This window comes from Papilio machaon, chromosome 27, assembly GCF_912999745.1.
Source record: "Papilio machaon chromosome 27, ilPapMach1.1, whole genome shotgun sequence".
Taxonomy (NCBI): domain Eukaryota; kingdom Metazoa; phylum Arthropoda; class Insecta; order Lepidoptera; family Papilionidae; genus Papilio; species Papilio machaon.
The window spans coordinates 1576219-1596929 of NC_060012.1; the positions used below are offsets into that span (position 1 = coordinate 1576219).

The following is a 20711-nucleotide window of genomic DNA, read 5'->3' on the forward strand; positions in this document are numbered from 1 at the left end:
TATATGTATATATTTACCGGATATTCTCTTAAATCGCACACCGTTGAGGCTGAGACGCGGCAACTTGCACACCTCTATCTCCCACTGCACCAGTGAGTCCGCATTGGGGTCACCGTGAACACACAGCAGCAGGAAACGTTCACGCTGCTCGTAGTCACAGTTGTTGGCGTCCAGCACCTAAAACAAATACATCTTATTTATACATTTACTGTATCACAACTCACGTTCATATCTCACAAGAGCGTCGGTGGCTCAGGTGTTAAGCACTTGACTTGCAATCTGCAGGTCCTGGGTTCGAATCCCGCCATGTACCAATGTGTTTTTCGATTTTCGATTTACATATGTACATTTATCCGACGTTCTTACGATGAAGGAAAACATCGTGATGCTGCACATATCTGAGAAGAAATTCAATGATATGTGTGAAGTCAACCCGCACTTGGTCAGTGTGGTTGACTATGACCTAGTCACCCCTAATTTGGGGTAGGCTCCGAGCCCCTCAGTGGGGACGTATAGTGAGCTGATGATGATGATCTCATGTTCGTCGAGAAATTTTCTTCAAAACAAGTATAAATTGGCGGTTCTAAACGGACTACGCAGCGCCCACATTATTTTGTGCCGCTAACATATTTGAAAAGAACTATATTAAGTATTAAATATACGTATTAATTAGGTTCTTCTTTTAACTGATAGCAAGTTTTGTTCTGATATAATATGGTCACAGTACTGACCTTACGTATCTCAGCCATGATCTCATTGGGATCTCTGCTGGAGGTGGTCTTCATGCTCCAGGTGAAGCGCAGCACTCGCGGCTTCACCTGCTCCTCGTTGCCCTGCCTGTAATACATCGACATCGTACTCACACCCTAACACCTGCTACATTTACAATTATAGAACAATTGTTTGCAATATAAATTACATTTAGAACAATTGTTTGTAATTTTATTAACGTTTAAAACAATTGTTTGTTTTTGAATTTATATTTATTACTCTTGATTGTTATAATTTGACATTTATTGTAATTCTTTATAATTCAAATATTCTTATTTTTAATGATTTTTGCAATTTAATAAGTATGTAATATGTACTAAGTAAAAAATACTAAATTCTTATCCTGTAAAACTGTAGAAAAAATTAATATAGCTATCATTCCACCTTTCTTACCAATTTCTAGAAGTTTTTTAATTGCTGTTAACGTTGTTTATTGTCTATGATAAATATCTAAATATCTGAGAAATCAATAATTTATACTTCAAATAAAATCTAGCTTATCTAAGATCTTAATTCTATTATGAAAATGTATTGGAGATAATTGTTAGAAAAAATGATATTAATGCTCATGAGGCGAATTGCAAGCATTTTGTTAACTTAGGCGCCTTTTCACTAAGATATTTCCTTAAAAAAAAGCAAACTAACAAGCCAAGTTCACAATAAAAATATTGTAGTTGCAATTTGTGTATTTTAAGTACGTTAAATTAGAAAAAAAATCGCATTCAATTAAATGAAAACTACAGGATGATTAAAAATATTAACAACAATAAATTAAACTAAAAAAACATCCTTAATAATAATAATAGACAATACGACTAGGCCAAACACTGAGCAGAGACAAAAAAAATTGTTCATAGAGACCAAAACAAAGGATAAAAAGGAATAATTACCCAAGCAGGGCTGGGCTAGCGCCTACCGCATGCTTCGGAGTGTTACCGTCCAATGGCCTAAAAACAGAAAACATAACAACTAAAACTAAACACTAGGGCCTAAAGTTAAATGCCCATTTACTACAAACATTTGAAAAATTTTGAAAAATTTATTAATGTATTTAAGACTGCATTACATAAAAAATATATAAAACAACAAAAAATAGTTTACATTAATGTGTTAATTAAAAAATAAAGTTATGGGAAAACAATAAATTTTGATATACAGGATGCATAAAAATTTTACAAAAAAAATTATAACAATATTTTTCTTTTTGTAATTTTGAAATAGTCTATAATTTTGACAGGTGTCAGAATCAGCTGGATAAAAGAATTAAAGGTGAACAAAACACACGACAAAGCATAAAAGCAGGCGAACACGTAAAAAATCATAGTTATTAAGATCAATCCATGCGAAAACACTCAAGACTTACCTTCATTTAAAATGTTTGTTAATTTAAAATGATTTTTAAGGTTTTCATACGACATTGTCCGATTCATTCGTGCTATAAGTTATCTTTCATACCTAGAAGTCAATTAAGACTGAGAGAGACATTGATCGTTAATTTTTCAGTTTACTCTAAGGGACCTCCTTACCTGTTCTAGCCAAATCTCCAAATCCTAACTAAACTGCATTCATAACTAAATTTTTCTAACATAACGATTTTGTAACCCATATTATATGTAAATTTTTTAGAAGTGCGAATTCACGGTTAAACAAGTTAGGTTTGTTTGTTAAAATTAAATGGTTTTATACTACATATATTAGACTGAATTTTTAAGATATTTATGGTTAAAAAATAATATATTATTTAAAAATAAGGATTTAAAATTCAAACGTATCACACAATTAGTAAAATTCAAAAAACAAAATGTTATTTGTAATTTTAAAAAAAAGTTAGACCACCAAAAACTCGCATTCAAACGTATCACATCAATAAAATCATTAGATCTCGGTTATTTGAACGACGTAATCCAGCCAATTTCATACTTTAATATACAGGATGTTCAAAAAATATACTAGCATTTTTTTCTGATTGCAATAATTACATCTCCGATAATAAGTTTGGAACCCAATACAAGTGTGAAATAGCAAAAAAACTACTTGATGTGAGGTATCAAGTAGTTTTTTGCTTCAGAATTTAGAAAATCGGTTGGATTACTCATGACACAAACGACAAAACCTTTGATCGGACACGTAGTGTGGTTTACTTGTGGCTATATTAAAAGTTTAAATACGAAAATAAAATCATAACTAAAAACCAATCTTTTAATTAAATAAAAAAATTATTCAAGTAAAAATGTAATACTGAAAAATAAATATAGCTTTTTAATAGTCACTAAGTAAAAATCTTTGTATCAACTTTAACTACTAATATTAGTAAAAAGTATTTTTCTATTATTTTAAATATTTCAACAAGAGTTTCAAAAATCATACTATGCTAAAATTACCACTGAAATGCCGCACTACGTCCCATCATTGCCTCACCAAGAAAAAACGTTCAAATAAAAACCATAACAATATATATAAACGTAAACTCCCTTTTATACCTCCGCTGTATGTCCAGAGAGGAAAATATGCGCGGTTTCTGTCGCCCAGTCGATTCACCCAACACCGATAAGCTGGTGAAATAACTTACCAAGTTATACTTAATAACTTAATATATCGAAAATTTAACTTGTATAGAAGCTCCTGCTATACTATTATCTGATACACACTGCTTGATAAACAACTCCATTTAAGACATCTTACAGATGATATACAAATAGTAATTGTGAAATAAATATATGAAAAAAAAATCTTATTTCTGGAGTAAAATAAATTTACAAAAAAAAAAACTGTTGCAACGTGACACACTTTATCAATAAAAAAATCTTTAAAAAAATTTAAATCTTGCAGAAAATTTCCAGATTAACCTAAAAAGGAATATTCGGGTATTTTTTTTTAAATAAAACGACAATTAGTTAATCAAAAAATCTGTTAATCCAAAGAAGCACTCACATAATCCATATTGCTTTGAAATAAGAACACGTTTACACAACACACAGTATTCCAATATATGTATTTCTCTCTCCCTCTCATAAAAAAAAAACTTTACACTTTTATATTGAAATTTTACTAAAATTACAAAAAAAAAGCTACCTCAATTATAAAGTAAAGGTGAAAATTAAATATTGGGAATCATTAAACAAAATAATTTTTCAAAAACAATTATCAGGAAAATTCGCAAAAATGTTTAGATTTTTATTTTCAAAAATGTTTCCGCGTTTACTGATTATTTTGTCACATGTACCCATGTAGATAACTATGAAATTTTTTATTGTTTAAAAAAAATCTGCGTTTTCGTACCATGTCTAAAAAACAAAACAACTGTAACTGGATACATTTAAAAAATACCAAAAAAAATGTCACTATTACATATATTGCAATTTATAGAAATATAATCTGTTTTATTAAGGAAAAGAATACTTTTTTTTAATTTTAAAACCAATATTTTTTCCGCATTAACAATAATTATTGCATTTTCTTTAAAAGCCCAAAAATTAACAGAGCTGTACTCTGTTTTAGTCAAAAAATATATTAATTTCCTAAAAAAAAAAAAATCTTGTGATGTAGCAACTTTCAGCACCCATTTATAAATTTCTAAAAAATGTAATCCCACAATTTATCTAGTTACAAAAAAATTAACACAAAAAATGTAACAAACGAGTCGATTTTTGAGGAAAACTATTTTTGATCTCAATTTCATTATGTAAAAGATGTTTTGATTCGAAACAAACATTATGAAGACTCCTAAATCCCATTTCATCACAAAAAATACTTGGATTACTTCTCCATATTTTAGATGTTACATTTAAATTCCTATAAATATAAAAATTATCAACTTTGTTATTAAACTAATGTTTGTAATGTTGTTTTCAATGAAATTACAAATGTTCATATAAACAACTACATTGAACATTCAAGTTTTTTGTTCATTTTTCAAGAGTTTTATTTTGTAACTTGTCTTACATCGTTCAGTAGAATTTAGAAGTTTTTAATAAATATATCAAATGAAAGTGTTAAATGGAATATAATTAATACAAAATATTAGCCAAATAATAAACAACGAGTTATTGAACATTTAATGTACTTATTTTTTAATTGATATGGAACTCTGAATGAATATAAAAAAAAAGTACGTATAGATCACACCGCTACAAGTTTCACTCAAACGTACACATATGTACAAAATTTATATATCTCTAGTAACTAACTTACGTACAAATAATATGAAAATATGGAAACTTCTATTATCTAACAAGAAAAAAAATACTACGTTTTATACATATTGATTTAATAGTGATTTTTTTAGAATTTTAAAAAAACTATAGATTGAATAATTTCGTAAATTTTCCTATTCACAAAAATAGAGATCGTTTTTTTTTTAAAAAAAAATGTATGAAATTTTTTTATAAACTTTAAACACGCTGTATAATATGAAAAGTTAATCGGCCCCAAAGTTACGAACAATTTATTGATCAGGCTTACGGTAACATTAATTTGAGTATTTGTACCAAAAAATATAGTTGATGGGCCGAGTATTTATTTACCTATTTATTAACTACGCCTATACTGTTACATCTCACTCGGTTCACAAAACATTATATACTATGACCGTAAAGAAAGATTTTTAGTAAATAAAAATTAGCATCTAAACTTAGAAAAAAACGCAATTGAGCCATGAACTCCTAGAAACATATTTTAGAAACAATATCACAAAATTTCCTCACATAATCGCATTATCTTTTTATTACTGTAGACTTCTAAAAATTTTATCTGTGCTGTCAACTTTTTAATTCAATCAAATTTAAGTTTCACGACAAACCGACAAGAAAAAAAAATCTTATTCCAGTCCACATGTTACACTTTTTTAAATTTTAAGAAAATATTTTTTAAGGCTGAAATGAATTAAATAAAGAGCCAAGTTCCTCCGAAAAATCATAGTCACTCTAAAGAAGTTCTTTATGAACTATCTAAGAGGCTCAAACTGGAGTTTTTGTAAATTCAAACGGATTTAGAGATTCAAGTTAAACGTATTGCGTTTGACTAACTCTTATTCCGGAAAATTTAATAATGTGATTACTAAAAAAAATATAAACCACTAGTTTTTACCCGCGACACCGTCCGCGCGGAATAAAAAAAATGCACACAAGATAAAAAAGTTTCTATGTCCGTCTCCTAGTTCTAAGCTACCTCCCCATCAATTTTCAGCTAAATCAGTTCGACCGATCTTGAGTTATAAATAGTGTAACTAACACGACTTTCTTTTTTATATATATAGATTATGTAAGGAAATTTGAGATATGATTGAACGGGAGCATATTTTCCAGAGCTAGGCTATATTTTAATTTGATTAGATTTAACATAGGAAATTTTATAAGCGATTTTGTGCTAAATTTGCATTAGAAACAAAAAGAAAATAAACTCGAAACGTGGAATGTAACAAAATGTCGTTCGAAAAAAAAACATCATTTCGAACATCTTACAATCTAATATGAAATGCGTGAAGTCACGCGGCGGGACTAGTTCTCTGCCACACATCGCTCTTTAAAAACCAATACAAATTGTACACATTCGTAAACTTCAATTGTATGTGAACAAACCAAATTGTACACAGGTCAATTTCATTTGAATCAAAACAATCCAAATTGTACAATGTGTACAATCTCGATTGAACAAATACTATCCATTTTGTACATGTTTCAAAATCTATTCTATATTGTTCCAGAAACAATATGTGTACAGATATGTCGCCGCGCTATATAAAAAAAAAACATAAAAAAAATGTAAGTAATGATATCGTTCTAAATTAACCGGTTTCGCTTATCTATAAAATAATTCAATTCTTTGTTAAATAAAAAGTAGTATTTAACGATTCTCTATTCAGCGTATCGATGGAACGAAAAAAAAAAACGTAGAGGCATTTTTGTTATAAATCGTTGAAATTAAATAAAATCTGATATATTTTTTTTAAGTTACGAATCAACTTTATAACAATTAATACCCTGAATAGAATTAAATAATCTATTGTCCAAAAATTGTGTGTGTGAAGATACATGTTTGTATGAAGCCATAACATTATTATTTGCACATTTATTTCCTATTTCAATAAACTAATCCTTGTTGTTTCTCTCGAGCAGTCCAAGTCTTCTATCACGGATTCTGATTTAACCTGCATACAATTGAACGTTGTCAGTGAAACCTCTAAACACCACCCTCTTCATCTCCGGTCCGCCTTTTTCTTGTTCACAATTTCAAAAAAAAAAACACTAAAATCCGGGTTGCCATTTAAAAAAACGGTTTTTCACATGGCAACAATTGTTCTCGCGTCGCAAAGATGCACAATACTAAACACTCCCTTGTTTAAAATAATAATGAAAAAAAAAAATACAAATAAAACTAAGTCCGTCACGTTGCAACATTATTAAAGGGTTGTGGATAGACTATCGATATTAAAAAAAAAAAAAACCGGGAAGGATACGACCGTCGACATTCGTTAGTAGAAGCGTACGGTTAGAAAGATAAATAATTCACGTTACACAAGGGATGCACGAGAGATATAAAGTCAAATGTCCGTACACCTCTCACGACGTCGAGGTAAAAAAACCAATACTTACGTTTACTTTTCAAAACTATCGATATGCGAAATGGACAACACTAAAAGCACGGTATTACGTTCGTTCTAACACGTTAATTTATCAAAATAAATAAAAATAAAAAAAGGCATTTGATTTTAGGGGAATACATCATGCTTTTCAAGTACAAACGGTCTGTTGAAAAGATATGAAAAACCGTATCTAACGCGACAGTATTCAATGTACGAAAATATATATATAAAAAATCGATATGTGCGTAAAGTCAGTTCAGGGAGGTAAGGAGTTTATAGCATCGTGCATCCCCTGTATCGACGCGAGATCAAAACAGAAAAAAAAAACGATAAAAAAAATACTATGTAAACTAGACAAAAAGTCGGAGCTCGGATTTAGAGGGAAAAAATTCGACAATCAATAAAAAAATATACAAATTAAAAAAAAAAACAACACAGAAATCGATTATGACAAGAGACATTACGAATGGGTTAATCAGTAATCGAGTGACAAAGTGAGAGACAGAGACAAGTGTAAAAAAATGGGTATTATATACAACAAAAAAAAACTTCAAACAGTTATTTCAGAGCCCTTTCGGAAATGTCACAAAATTAAAATTATAAATCATCAAGAACATTATCAAAAAGAGCTCAATTTCTGTTCAATTTCGAAATCTGTAATTTACGAGTCCTTTTCCACAACCCTTTGTTTAGTAGAACAAAAAAAAAATCTATTTAAGGGAAAAATCGAATCCCATTTCGGGCGCCAAAATCTATAGCTAGTAGGTGGTAATAAAAAAAACAATTCCGACATTTGATACTAATGGTATTTGTGAAATTTAATCATAGAAAATGCATGAGAAGCGGTGCTAAGCTGACACTGAATGTGGCAATGGAAGGAACACCTCGAAATTACAGCTAGACATCTTGACAAACACATTTTGTGATACTCAAAAAAAAAAAAGTCAACACAAATGTATATTTTTTAATACAAGTCAAATATTAAAATTGTATAATTTGAACACGCTGTATACGATTTTTTTATGACAAAAAATATGAAAAACATTTTTTTTTATTTCTTTCGTAATTAAAGATTAGATTAGAGCAGGGATCCCCAAACTATTTTGGACAAGTGACCCCCTTTTCCAAAATGAACCGTTACCACAGACCCCCCATGGGTAAATTACCTACTTTTAAGATCAATTATTATTATTATACATTCTGACTTAGGTCAATAAAAGAAGACAGAATGAGAATTAGCAATGCTTTAAGTTCAATATCGACCCCAAGGGGTCCTTTTACCCCTTTAGGAACCCCTGGATTAGATCAATTAAAAATAAATCTGAGACAAAAAAAAAATCGAGTACCACAAAATATCTTTAAAGATAACTAAAGTGATTCTAAAAGCGTTAATGCGTTGTTAATGTGACACAGTTATAGTAAAAAATTAAGGTTTTTTTTATGTATGGAAATTGTATGATTAGTAACAATATTGTTATTTGGTGTGATTTATATTTAAATGAGCGGTGAACAGTTAGTTATTTTAGTTAGACATTTTATCCAATAGTGAATGTTATATCAGTAAATATTTTAAAACCAAAAATTTTATAATACATTCAATGCCACTACGAATTTCAATTAATAAAATTAAATCACAGAATTGTTGACATTGAATTTTAATAGTGATGTACCAATTCAAAAATCGAATTTATCGATAAACTAAACATATGAAAACAGTATCGAATAATATCGACAAACTTAATTGAAAACTTTAATTATTTCAAATTTAAAAACTGACAAAACAATCACTGCTTGATTTAAAAAAAAAAAAAATTCAATCGCTTTAATTTTTTTTTGAAACAACAGAGATAACAAACAAAGAAAACTATTGCTATCTTTGTTTTATTCAAAGACAATGAGATAGTTATATTTAAATGATATGAATTGTATGTATGTATGTTTGTGACTAACCGTTTGGAGAAGCGCGAGGAGAGTTTGGAGAAGAAGGAGGGTCGTGCCTGGTGGGGGGAGCCCCCGTCACCGTACGCCCCCCCTGCGCTAGATCCGCGAGACCGCGTTTGACCTGACATTCAAAATACATACACTATTATTTTTTATATTGTAGAAGACCACCTTTTTTTTTGGTATCCACTCTTTTTTTTTACCAGAATGGCTACATAAAATGGAGGAATTTGGAAGAGGTCTATATCCGTAACGGACACATAGATAACACAAAAAATAAAGAAATGTAACTATTAAATAATATTTAATTATGTAATTATCTGAATAAAGGTTATTATTATTATTATTAGAAGACCACCTAATTTCGTTAAAATAGCGAAGTTTCTACTGCCTATAGTTCCACAAGGATCTTATGACAGTCGGAAAATATGTGAACTGTCATCTTGACAACGTCATATTTTGACTAATTAGAAAGCGGCAGTTGCATAGTTTAATGTTGCCATTTTCATAATTTCAAAATTCCATAAAATGAATGAAGTTATTGCAAATAGATTAATTTACTAATGTAATTGGATGTATCTACTTAAATAGTAAGTAATTACAACAAAATAAACGACTTCGAAAGAATTTTTTGCTCAATGGTAACACTAAATAGGCACTGTTAATGTCAAAAAACTGTCAAAAGATCCTTGTGGATTTAAAAAAAAGACTGTAATGATACATAATTCCCTTTCATATTTTTGCCTTTCCTGAAGCAAATACCCTTCTCTTTCCTATCATTAGAAACTTGATACCTTGGTTCCAATCAAATCTTCTGTAAGATGGAGGTACTTCAAGTTATAATATAAGTGACAAAGGAGGTGAACTGACCTGAGTGGAAGGTGGAGCGCGAGGGCACATTTCTGGGGAACACAAGTGGATTGGGGAACTCGCGTCGTGCAGTCGCGCCCGCGCCCGCCCCGCCACTTGACAGGCTCGAGTTCAAGCTGCAAAGGTAATGTATGCTTTATTATTATTAGTATTAAAGCATAGTTTCCTGTGGATTGTTTTAGAGTTATATGCTTTGTTATTTTGTGTTTATTTTTGTACACTTGTATAGAATATGTTGAAAGTTCAATGTATGGGCGTGAAAAATGAACTTATGCTAATATGTTTAGAAATGATAATCTGTTTTGAATAATTAAATAAATCGTTTCTTATCTTAATAAATAAATTTCTAGATTTCAATATACGCAATTATTCTGAAATGAACTAAAATTCATCAAAAATATATAAAAAAAAATCCTCCTAATATATAATATAAAAATAAATATATAAAATGTAAATAATATCAAAGTAAATTAACGATTAATAAAATATAAATAAATAATAATAATAGAATAGAATATAAAAATTAATAAAATAAAACATGCATAAGCAGATTAGTATAAATAAAATTATATAAAAAATATAAACAATAAAAATAACTAAAACTTAACTTTAAGCTTTAACTTACGAACTATTAATCATGCTATCCAACCACAATAACATGACACCTTTATACGATAACGTCATGTCACTACAATATGGTCTATGAACCATGAAATATTTTTTATACAGTTCGTTATAAAAACTTCAATCAACTTTAGAATAAACGCTATAAATAATTAATTCCAAATAAAACCTAACAAAGAATTATATTTAAAAAAAAAATAAAAAAAAGCTCATAAACGACCTGATTTAAATACATGTCAACATTATTTTAAATAAAAAATAACCATTGAGAACTACTATAAAAATCTAAAAGATAAAGTTGTGCAAATAGTATAGCGAAATAACACCAGTGCTAGAAAAAATCCAAGTGCATTTCTATTAAATACTTTCCGAAGGCTCGTAAAAGGTTTGTAAAAAAATCTAACGACTGTGCAAAAAGAAAATTTAATGTTTATGTAATATAATCCATACATCCATGTGTACATTTAAAACTCAATTATCTCTGATAATTTCTTGGAAACATTTCCTTTATCCGAAATTATTAAAAAATCGACAAATAAGCACTCAATCACAGTATTAAAAGAAAAATAAACCAATTCAACTAATAAAAGTGCACGCCAAAGCCTACAAAAAAAAAGAAGTGTAGATTCCAAACGTTCAAAAAAATGAAACCGCTATAAGCCCCCCCTACAGCTAAACCCCTCAAGACGATAACAAAGCGAAGCAAAGCCCTTGTACCTTGGGCGAGGCGGCGCGAGGTCCCGCGCGGACGCATTATGTGCCGCAGTATCCGTTAAGGGCGGTGCTCCACTGCCCGACGAGATGGAGGCACTTTTGACGTGGGTCTTACCCCCCGAGGGGGTGGCCCCCCCGCCACCCGCGCTCCCCGTACCCCCACCACTTCCGTTCACTCCCCCCGCCCCTCCCCCCACACCGTTCTTAGTCTCCGGTTGCGTTGAACTGTCGCGTTTGTAAAAATATCATGCTGTTAATCGATTGCTCACATGCGATATCAACAATCATATAATCATTTATATAAATAGGGATATATTCACGTTAGTTATTTACGGAAGTGTACATTATATATATAGATAATAATATATCATAAATATATAAAATTATGTAACAATTCATATATAATAATATATAAGAAATGTGTATTTAATGAATCATGACATTATGAATTAGTAAATAATAAAATATGAATAAATCAATGATCCTTCGAGTCGGATGCTGTACGTGGCGTAAGTTATTGCAGATATATCAAGAGAAATGTTCACTGAGGGACTCAAATGCGGCACTTGTTATCAAAATACCTTGAATGAGGGACAAAGAGTAGATGTAGTTGATACCTGGGCGTGTCGTTTGGCGGCGATAGTTTGACAGGTGTGGGGTGAGCAGTGTGAGGTGCGTGCGGCGCATGTGCGGTGTGCGGCGCATGCGCAGGCGCAGCCTCCAGTGCGGTGCGGCGCTGTCCGCCAGTCAACGTACGGGATCTCGGCTCCAGTTTGGGCTGTGCGCTGCTCGGTCGTGTCGTGTTCTGTACCTGAGATAATTGCTTATTAAACACAGAACAAATAAACACATAAAAATCAACGGACAACTGTACTAGTGTACAGTCGTGTACATTTATTTCCTACCTAGGTATAATTTTAAATGAAAAATAAAGTTGAAAATATATCACAGTCACATAGAAAAGAACTAAATTATAGCTCTTATGGTGGTTACTGTACGGTATTCGGTGTTATCCACAAAAAAAGTATAATGAAAATAAGTCATACCTGCATTTGAGCAATCCGCGCCGTGTTCTCTTTGATTGATGCTGAATCGATTGTATTCTGAAATAAAGAACAGTTTTATTAGTTCTGCGACTAAACAACTATAGCAGCGATGTCAAACCAATGACACGCGACATATTTAGTTTCATAAAACTTATTATGTACACCAAAAAGTATAAAGTGAAAGTAAATCTCGCGTTTCGTCTTATGAGTGTGTTGCCAGAGGCCTAATTTTAGACCTCTTTCCCTTCCCACCTCCTTCTTATAAGACAAGGATGACAATTGTAAGTTCGATTTGACGGAAGAGGGGATGTATGCTTTTTCTTTGCGTCTCCTCCTCCATTGATTAAAGGTAGGCAACGCAAAGGTAATTGCAGATGTCTATAACAACAGCCGCTTCGCTGTTGCGACGTATTCAAGTAACCGTTTGCCAACTTATGATATAAAAAAGGTATCAAGTCCATAAAGAGCGAACGCGATTGATCGGTAACGTTACGAAATGTTTACAATAATCACAAAGACAAACTTATTTTATACCAAGCCGATCATATTCATTATTTCTTAGGAGAAATTAAAAGTTTATACCCTGAACTATAAAACAAAAACAAAATTAGACATGGGAGAAAAAAAAACATTACCCTCATTATTAATAGGGTAAAATGTGTGTAAACATAACGTACCTGTCTTTTAAAGTTAGAAGTGGTAGTTGTCGCAGTCGATGTTGTATTATTTGCGGCGCTCGTGGTCGTGCCCACTGTAAACCACAATAAGATTCGCATAAACATCTTCAGTACGCTTCTGAACGCTTCCAAGTGCTTCGAAGCCGCTTAGTAACGCTTCGAAACGCCTCATAAAGTGACAAAGCTTGATACTTAGCCCAGGCACAAAAGTGTTATTTTCAAACCCACAATAGTTTTACAAGCTGATTTTTTTTATGAGCATTGATATTTATCTATTTCTAAAGATTATCTTGCATTCTATTTAATCTAAATGAAAACCGAAATCTCGTAAACAAATTTCAGCGGAAGTTTTATATTTGTTTTTTTTTTTTCAGATAAAGTGATTTTTTAACATGTCTTACTATCAATGCTCATCATAAAAAAAAACATTCGATTAATAATTTCTTCTATTAAAATACTAAGATTAAAGCTTAGTAGAATTTACATAAGTTTTAGCAAAGACTAAAAATTATAAAACGCAAAAATAAATAAAACCATGCAATAAAGTAAACTATGTTAATAAAATTGCAGAAATGTTAATTATAAAAGAATGTTTAAAGCCAGTTTTAGTTAACTTTATATCGTAATAAACACCCTGTATATACATATTAAGTGCGTAATTACAGTAGAACCTAGATAAGTGAGAATTCAAGAGACAACAATATTTTTCTCGCTCATCCTGGTTCGACAATATACATGTATTATTGTATAAAATTTTATATTGCATTATAACCCTTGCATTCACATAATTTACAACTGCAAATATTATTGTTAATTTTACTAAAAAAAAAAATCAAATATTTAAAATTAAAATAAATAAATATATAAATAAGAAAGAATTAATTAGAAAATAAATAATAAATAAAAAGCAGCATATAGCATATAAAAGCTTTTTGCATTTAAAATAAAATAAATAAAAGTAATTTTTGTTTAAGGACAAATTTTATATTGGTCATATATATTTTACATTTACAATTATGTAAATTCTCAAAATATATCATTTAATTTGATTAAAATTAATTAAATCTATTAAACTTTTTCAATCTAATTTAACTTTTTAAAAATAAAAGATGGTTAAAATTACAACAAAAATAAAAAAATCAACTTCAAATAAGAACATATAGTTGAAAATATAAATGATAGCTAGAAACAAGCTTGACATCGGAAAATTCTTCACAAACATTGAGAAACACGCAAATACTAAAACGAAAAAAAACCATGCACACCCGTGAGTAACAAGAGAATAAAACTAATTAGACAAAGAAAACTAATAAAGACACAAACAAGGCTGAAAATTCAGTCTAGTTACAGTGAAAGATCGATAAGGTAACAAGAAATGTTAAAATATATCAAGGTGCAAAAGGGTAAAAGATAAAAAAGGGTAAGCCCTAAAAGTGCACAATAACCAGAGGCGTAGAGATGATGTAACAAGTATCAATAGACGTGGAGGTTGTGTTGAGAGATGTGGAGATGTCGGCGCGGAGAGTGTCGTGTTACCTTGTGCACGCAGCACCTCGGCGCCGGAGGAGGCGCGGCGCGAGGCGGCGGGGCGCGCGGAGGCCGAGATGCTGCGCTGCACGCCGCGGTGCGACGGAGACCCGCACGCGCCTGCGCAACGCCCGCCCGTTACCCTCACGTCTACCCCCATCTAGTACCCACTAGCCTTACTGCCTTACTGCCCCAGACCCTGACCCTGACCCTGACCCCGCCCCTGACCCGGTTTACGTATCGAATGTCTTACATTTGGTGATCATGCTTGCCAATTACCGTGTGACGTGCTCAATTCAGTGAAAGAAGTCTTGTGATTCAATTTACAATTGTATTAAAGTCATACAAACTCTTTCTGTTTTTTTTTTTGGAATAGAAATTTAGTTTGAAATCAACTAATTTGAAGTTTTAATTAAATTTAGTATCGATCGATAACTGTGATAAAATCTATTAAAAACTATTCGATCCCGATGTTCGAATTATTTTGAATATTTTGCGAATTAAAAATACTAAAGTTATTACTTATTTTAATTTAAATACTTCATATTTATTTTATTCTTTTAAGTGTTGAAGATGTTTTACATTTTGAATCCCGTGTCAGAATTATATATGTACGTAACGATTTGCCCAAGGCTGGGGGAATAGTTGTGACAGGTAGACGACATATCAAGCACACATAATAGACAATAAAAATAAAAAGCGATACACAATGGACGTCCAGAGTGATAATAAATACAAAAAAAAATACATTCTTGACAATCATAAACCATAAACACAAGTGGGTGCAAAGGAAATGTCAATTGACTGTCATTCAACAAAACATTCATTGGGAAAACATCTTAATTATGTACTACATATGAAAGATAGGGAAGAAATAGTGAAATTCACACAGGTAAAAAAAAAAAACAATCCACAACATTCTATCTAAACATCCAAAAACGTCAATGGAATGACAGATAAGTGACATTTGCTTTCGCGCCAAAACAAACGTCACGCGGAGACGTCTTATGGTTGTCAAGTGTGATATAGATTATATATTCCCAGTTAGAAAGCTAAGCTACCTCGATTATGCCCTAAGCGCAATTTAAGCTTAGTTTTGCTCGAAATATTAATTCTCTATTTTATTGCAGCATTTACTAAATTCGATAAAAAAATTCAACAGATTAGTAAATTACTGTATCAAAATATCAGATGTAATAAGATCAGTAATTAATATACAAAAAAAACAACCTTAAATTTAGAATTTAATAAATTTGCCTAGACTTTAAAAACAGTTTTCCATAACAAATAACAAAATCCTAATAAAAAACTTAATTTCTTTAAATTAAATGTTTCGTAACTTCAAATATTCACTAACCTATCCCACAGTATATATAAAAAAAACATTCAAATCTTTAACATTGTATAGATCTAACATGAATTCCGAAATATAGAAACTCTACTGGAACATTTGTATTTAGAAATAGTGCTATACCTTTCATTTTCTTTGACAAAAAAAAAGACAATATGTATGAATACAAATATCACAGCAGTTCTGAAGAAGAAAGTATTGACATGAAATATAAGTACATAGATATATATTGGTACGTACCTGCGTGCGCGTTCGCTTGCTGCGGCTGCGTTTGCGGTGCGGCTGCGTTACGTAACGACAGAGACGATCCTGACCGACTGCCGTCAGACTCCGGCTGGAGGAATACGTTTTTTATAGATAAAAAATCTTTTGCCCATAATTTAATAAGAGAATCAGGATAAAAAATATCCTATATCCGTCTCCTGGTTCTTATCTATCTCGCCACTAATTTTAAACCAAATCGGTTCAGCCGTTCTTGAGTTACAGTGTAACACGACTTTCTTGTACATACTAGCTTTTTCCCGCGACTCCGTCCGCGCGGAATAAAAAAATAGAAAACGGGGTAAAAATTATCCTATGTCCGTTTCCTGGTTCTAAGCTACCTGCCCACCAATTTTCAGTCAAATCGATTCAGCCGTTCTTGAGTTATAAATGGTGTAACTAACACGACTTTCTTTTATATATATATAGATTGCTAGTGATAATATTAAACACCGGACATATTGTCTCTCTTACAAAAAAAAAACAGATATAAATTTGTTTTGTACACCTTGCCTGAAGGCTAAAAGAAACAAGATTCCTGCAAAACAGTTGGAAGTACATTTTTCATTTAATTCCCAAGTTTAGTACATTATTTTAATTTGAAAATTAAAAATAATAAAATAACTTACATCAGTACTCTTTCTTCCCAGCAACAAATATGTCGCAAAGACGTCGTCATATTTCGCCTCCGCCAAAGAGAACTCTATCTCTTGTCTATTGTAGCCCAAACACACTAGCGCCTCTGTGGATATAAACGTAAACTTTAAAATTCTCAAACATGACCATAGACTTACATGCATATAGACATTAACGGAACATATCATTTTTAAAAGCAAACTATATATTTAAGTCTACACATACAGTACTAACACAACCAACATATCACAACCTTAGCATTATAGAGACCTAATTAAAAACACATTTTTAGGAAAACATCTCAAAGTTTCAGAAGAGTACAATTTTCGTATTTAAAAATATATGAAAATATGAATAATTAATAATAATTTCGACACGAAATAGTATTTAATTAGGTCCCTATAATTCTAAGAGTGCGATATCTATTGTCGAATTCAAAAGAAATGAGAAATTGTATTGACACATTTCACTGGCTGACAATATCATTTATTTTCTGTAAATTTATTTATTATAGTTTTAGTGTCTAATTTGATGATACCAACGTGTCTGTTATTAATAAGTCTGTGATTACAGACTTAAAAACAGTTTAGATTTGTTTGCTTAATTTCTCATTTCGCATTCAATTTGACTTTACCAAACTTTCTACTCCAATAATTAAACCTACTTGTTTATACGTTTCTATATTTATTTATGGTATGTCAAAATATTTTTTTAATTTTATTTGACTGATTGTGTATATGCTATAAAGGAGGAAGACTAAAGAAAGTATGTATGGATTGTGTGAAAGAGGATTTGTGTAAAAAAGGGGTAAATTCAGATATGACGGCTGATAGAGATGTATGGAGGAGTAGTACATACTGTGCCGACCCTCCATAGGGATAAGGGCAGGTTGTTGATGACGATGATGATTGTGTGTATACGTTAATTTGAAAAAAAAAAAGACGATGTCTCGATAACATTTTCTATAACTATGCTAAAATGACTCTTAACTCTTACTAATCATATTAGGTAAATACAATTTACTAAATTAGTCCTTTAACTAAACTCTAAACTCCAAGCACTTTTCAGATTTTTATCTCAAGTAGAGAATTGTTACTCGCAACAATCATATGAAGCTTTATAAATACCTACACAAAAAACCTAACTAATCTAACACAAAACTATAAACATGCAGACAAAAGCGAAATCAAAATTCTGTCTCATCGGATCCATAAACTGTCATAGATTAAAAACATCAAAGCTTAGCACACACGCATGTTGATTTTGACAGCTCACGTCACTTTGACAGGCGACGTTCAATCAGGTCGTTCCGTTCGACGCACAACAAGACAGAATTGTCGAATACCACATACACGATGACTTAACATAAAAAAAACTAACAATTTCGCGTCAGGTCACATACCAACTTGCGCTGTGCCGTTAGTTGTGTTTGCATGAAATGTAACAACGTATTTTTATATATTTTTGTAGCTAAGCAGTGATATGAGATATATAGATATGATGTGAAATGGAAATTTCATTAGTTTGAAGTGTCAATTACTCTTTAACCTCGTATTATTATAAATAACTAGCAGTTGCCCGCGACTTTATCTGCGCGGTATTAAAAAATCTAGTAAACACATCTTATGTCACCCGTTGAAAGTATGAAAATATTATTCAAATCGATTCAGTATTTTTTGGAGCATATTCAATGCAAACAAACAAACAAATATCTCCTCTGTAATATTAGTATGAATAGTATTTTATGTTCTTTTTTTATCAACATGATAAATAATGTCTAAAAAATAATCTTAATATCCTGTGTGTAGTTTAAAAAATACATTTATGTTTGAGAATAGTGGTCATGTAGTTTTTTTTTTAATTAAACTTTATTGCTTTTTTTTACAAAATCTTTTAACTGTCTACATATTTCATATCACTAAGTGTAAGCACATACTTCAGTATCATAGTACATTTTCTGTTTTTGACAGTGCTTTATTTAGCGTTAGCAAAGGAAATAGCTTAGTTAACTGTTATAAAACTATTTAGCTTGGAATTATTATTAGCTTGGAGTTGGATTTTTTTTTGTCATTTTGACAATATATTTAGTTATTTTACGAAAACCGAAGGTAACAAAAAAGTAGTTTAAACTACTTGTATACTAAAAAATAGTTGTCACTAGAAATAAAATCACAGTTCATTAAAATTTAAGTCACTTTTTTCAATAACATAAACAGAATTACGTAAAGAATGTAAAAAAAAACTTTAAATATTATTCGATCTTATTTCTACATTTGTAAAGTTCAAAATCGCTTGTACACAAGTAAACATCTTTCTTCACATTAATCACGACTTTATTCCTATATAAATAAGGTAACAATTCGCTCACCTATCCGCTTATGATCTTTGAAGTCCTGCTGCGGCTCAACATATGGCCTGAGCTCATCATCTTCATATCCGGTGTTCATCCACTTGTCCCGCATTATATTCTCAAGGGAGGCGCGTTTTGCCGGATTCAGTACTAGAAACTTCTTTAGCAGATTCTCGCAATCCGTAGACATATAGAATGGTATTCTGTTGACATATACATGAATAAATATATATATAAAAATTAATCCCTATATCCCTTGGTCACGCCATCACACGTAAACAGCTGGACCGATTTCACTTTTTTTTCGTTGTGTTTATTGTCAGTAGAAGGTTCTTATAATAATAATGATGTTTATTTGAAGGTATCTTCAGAAAGGCTTAATTGATCTTAATGAAATATGTCTGGAAGAACATAGAGGCTACATATATTTTTTTTAATTCCGCGCAGACGAAGTCGCGAGCGACAGCTAGTTATATGATGAAATCTCATAACAGAAGGAATTATTCCCGTTGAATAAATGCTCTGTACTCAGAGTCATAAAGGGAGTCTCATAGAATAGAATAAATGTTCATTGACACACAAAGTAATATTAATACAAAAAAAAATTAATAAAATGGTCAAAGATTGGCCAGTACAACTAATACAGGGACCACTTTGGCCATGTCTGCACTGGTTTATTTATTTAATAAGAGATATATACATTACTAGCTGTCGCCCGCGACTCCGTCCACGCAAAATAAAAAAAAAACATCTGTGCTAAATTCCATCAAGATTCGTTGAGCTGTTCCGGAGATACCTTCAAACAAACATCCATCCATCCATCTAAACATTCATACATTATAATATTAGTAAGATTATTTAAGTAACCCTCAATGAATCTTTACAAAATATTGTCATCTCTCTCATTATCTTACGAAATAAAGATATCAATATATTATTGTACAAATTTCACCAGTTATAATATAGAACAGACCAAAAAAAAATCTTCCAAAATAAAGTAAAAATTGTGAGTTATTTCAATTTCCATAGGATTCCATTGATACCTGTACTTTCCCCTGAGTACCCTCTCCCGGAGCTCGCGCAGTGTGGAGCCGTCGAATGGCAGCGAGCCGGAGACCAGCGTGTACAGGATCACACCCAGAGACCACACGTCCACCTCCGGACCATCGTACTTCTTGCCTATACCACATTAATATTTATACCAGAAACCAATTATCTATCCTATACTAGCCTTTACCCGTGACTTCGTTCGCGCGGAATAAAACAAATGCACACAAGATAAAAAAGTTCCTATGTCCGTTTCCTGGTTCTAAGCTACCTGCCCACCAATTTTCAGACAAATCGATTCAGCCGTTCTTGAGTT

General features: G+C 31.3%; 1 protein-coding gene across 1 annotated transcript in view; it reads right to left on the reverse strand.

Moving 5' to 3' along the window:
- The window catches only part of LOC106708097 (serine/threonine-protein kinase MARK2), a 70860-nt gene that overhangs the window by 875 nt on the left and 49274 nt on the right, over positions 1–20711 (reverse strand). Inside the window, exons 8-22 of the mRNA XM_045684741.1 lie at positions 20392–20527; positions 19367–19551; positions 16992–17104; positions 16342–16435; positions 14760–14870; positions 13224–13297; positions 12547–12603; positions 12118–12311; positions 11504–11725; positions 10163–10278; positions 9302–9413; positions 3252–3323; positions 1662–1718; positions 732–837; positions 18–177 (exon numbers count right to left, since the gene is read on the reverse strand). Coding sequence (XP_045540697.1) covers positions 18–177; positions 732–837; positions 1662–1718; positions 3252–3323; positions 9302–9413; positions 10163–10278; positions 11504–11725; positions 12118–12311; positions 12547–12603; positions 13224–13297; positions 14760–14870; positions 16342–16435; positions 16992–17104; positions 19367–19551; positions 20392–20527 — 1809 coding nt within the window. The remainder of the gene's footprint in view (positions 1–17; positions 178–731; positions 838–1661; positions 1719–3251; positions 3324–9301; positions 9414–10162; positions 10279–11503; positions 11726–12117; positions 12312–12546; positions 12604–13223; positions 13298–14759; positions 14871–16341; positions 16436–16991; positions 17105–19366; positions 19552–20391; positions 20528–20711) is intronic.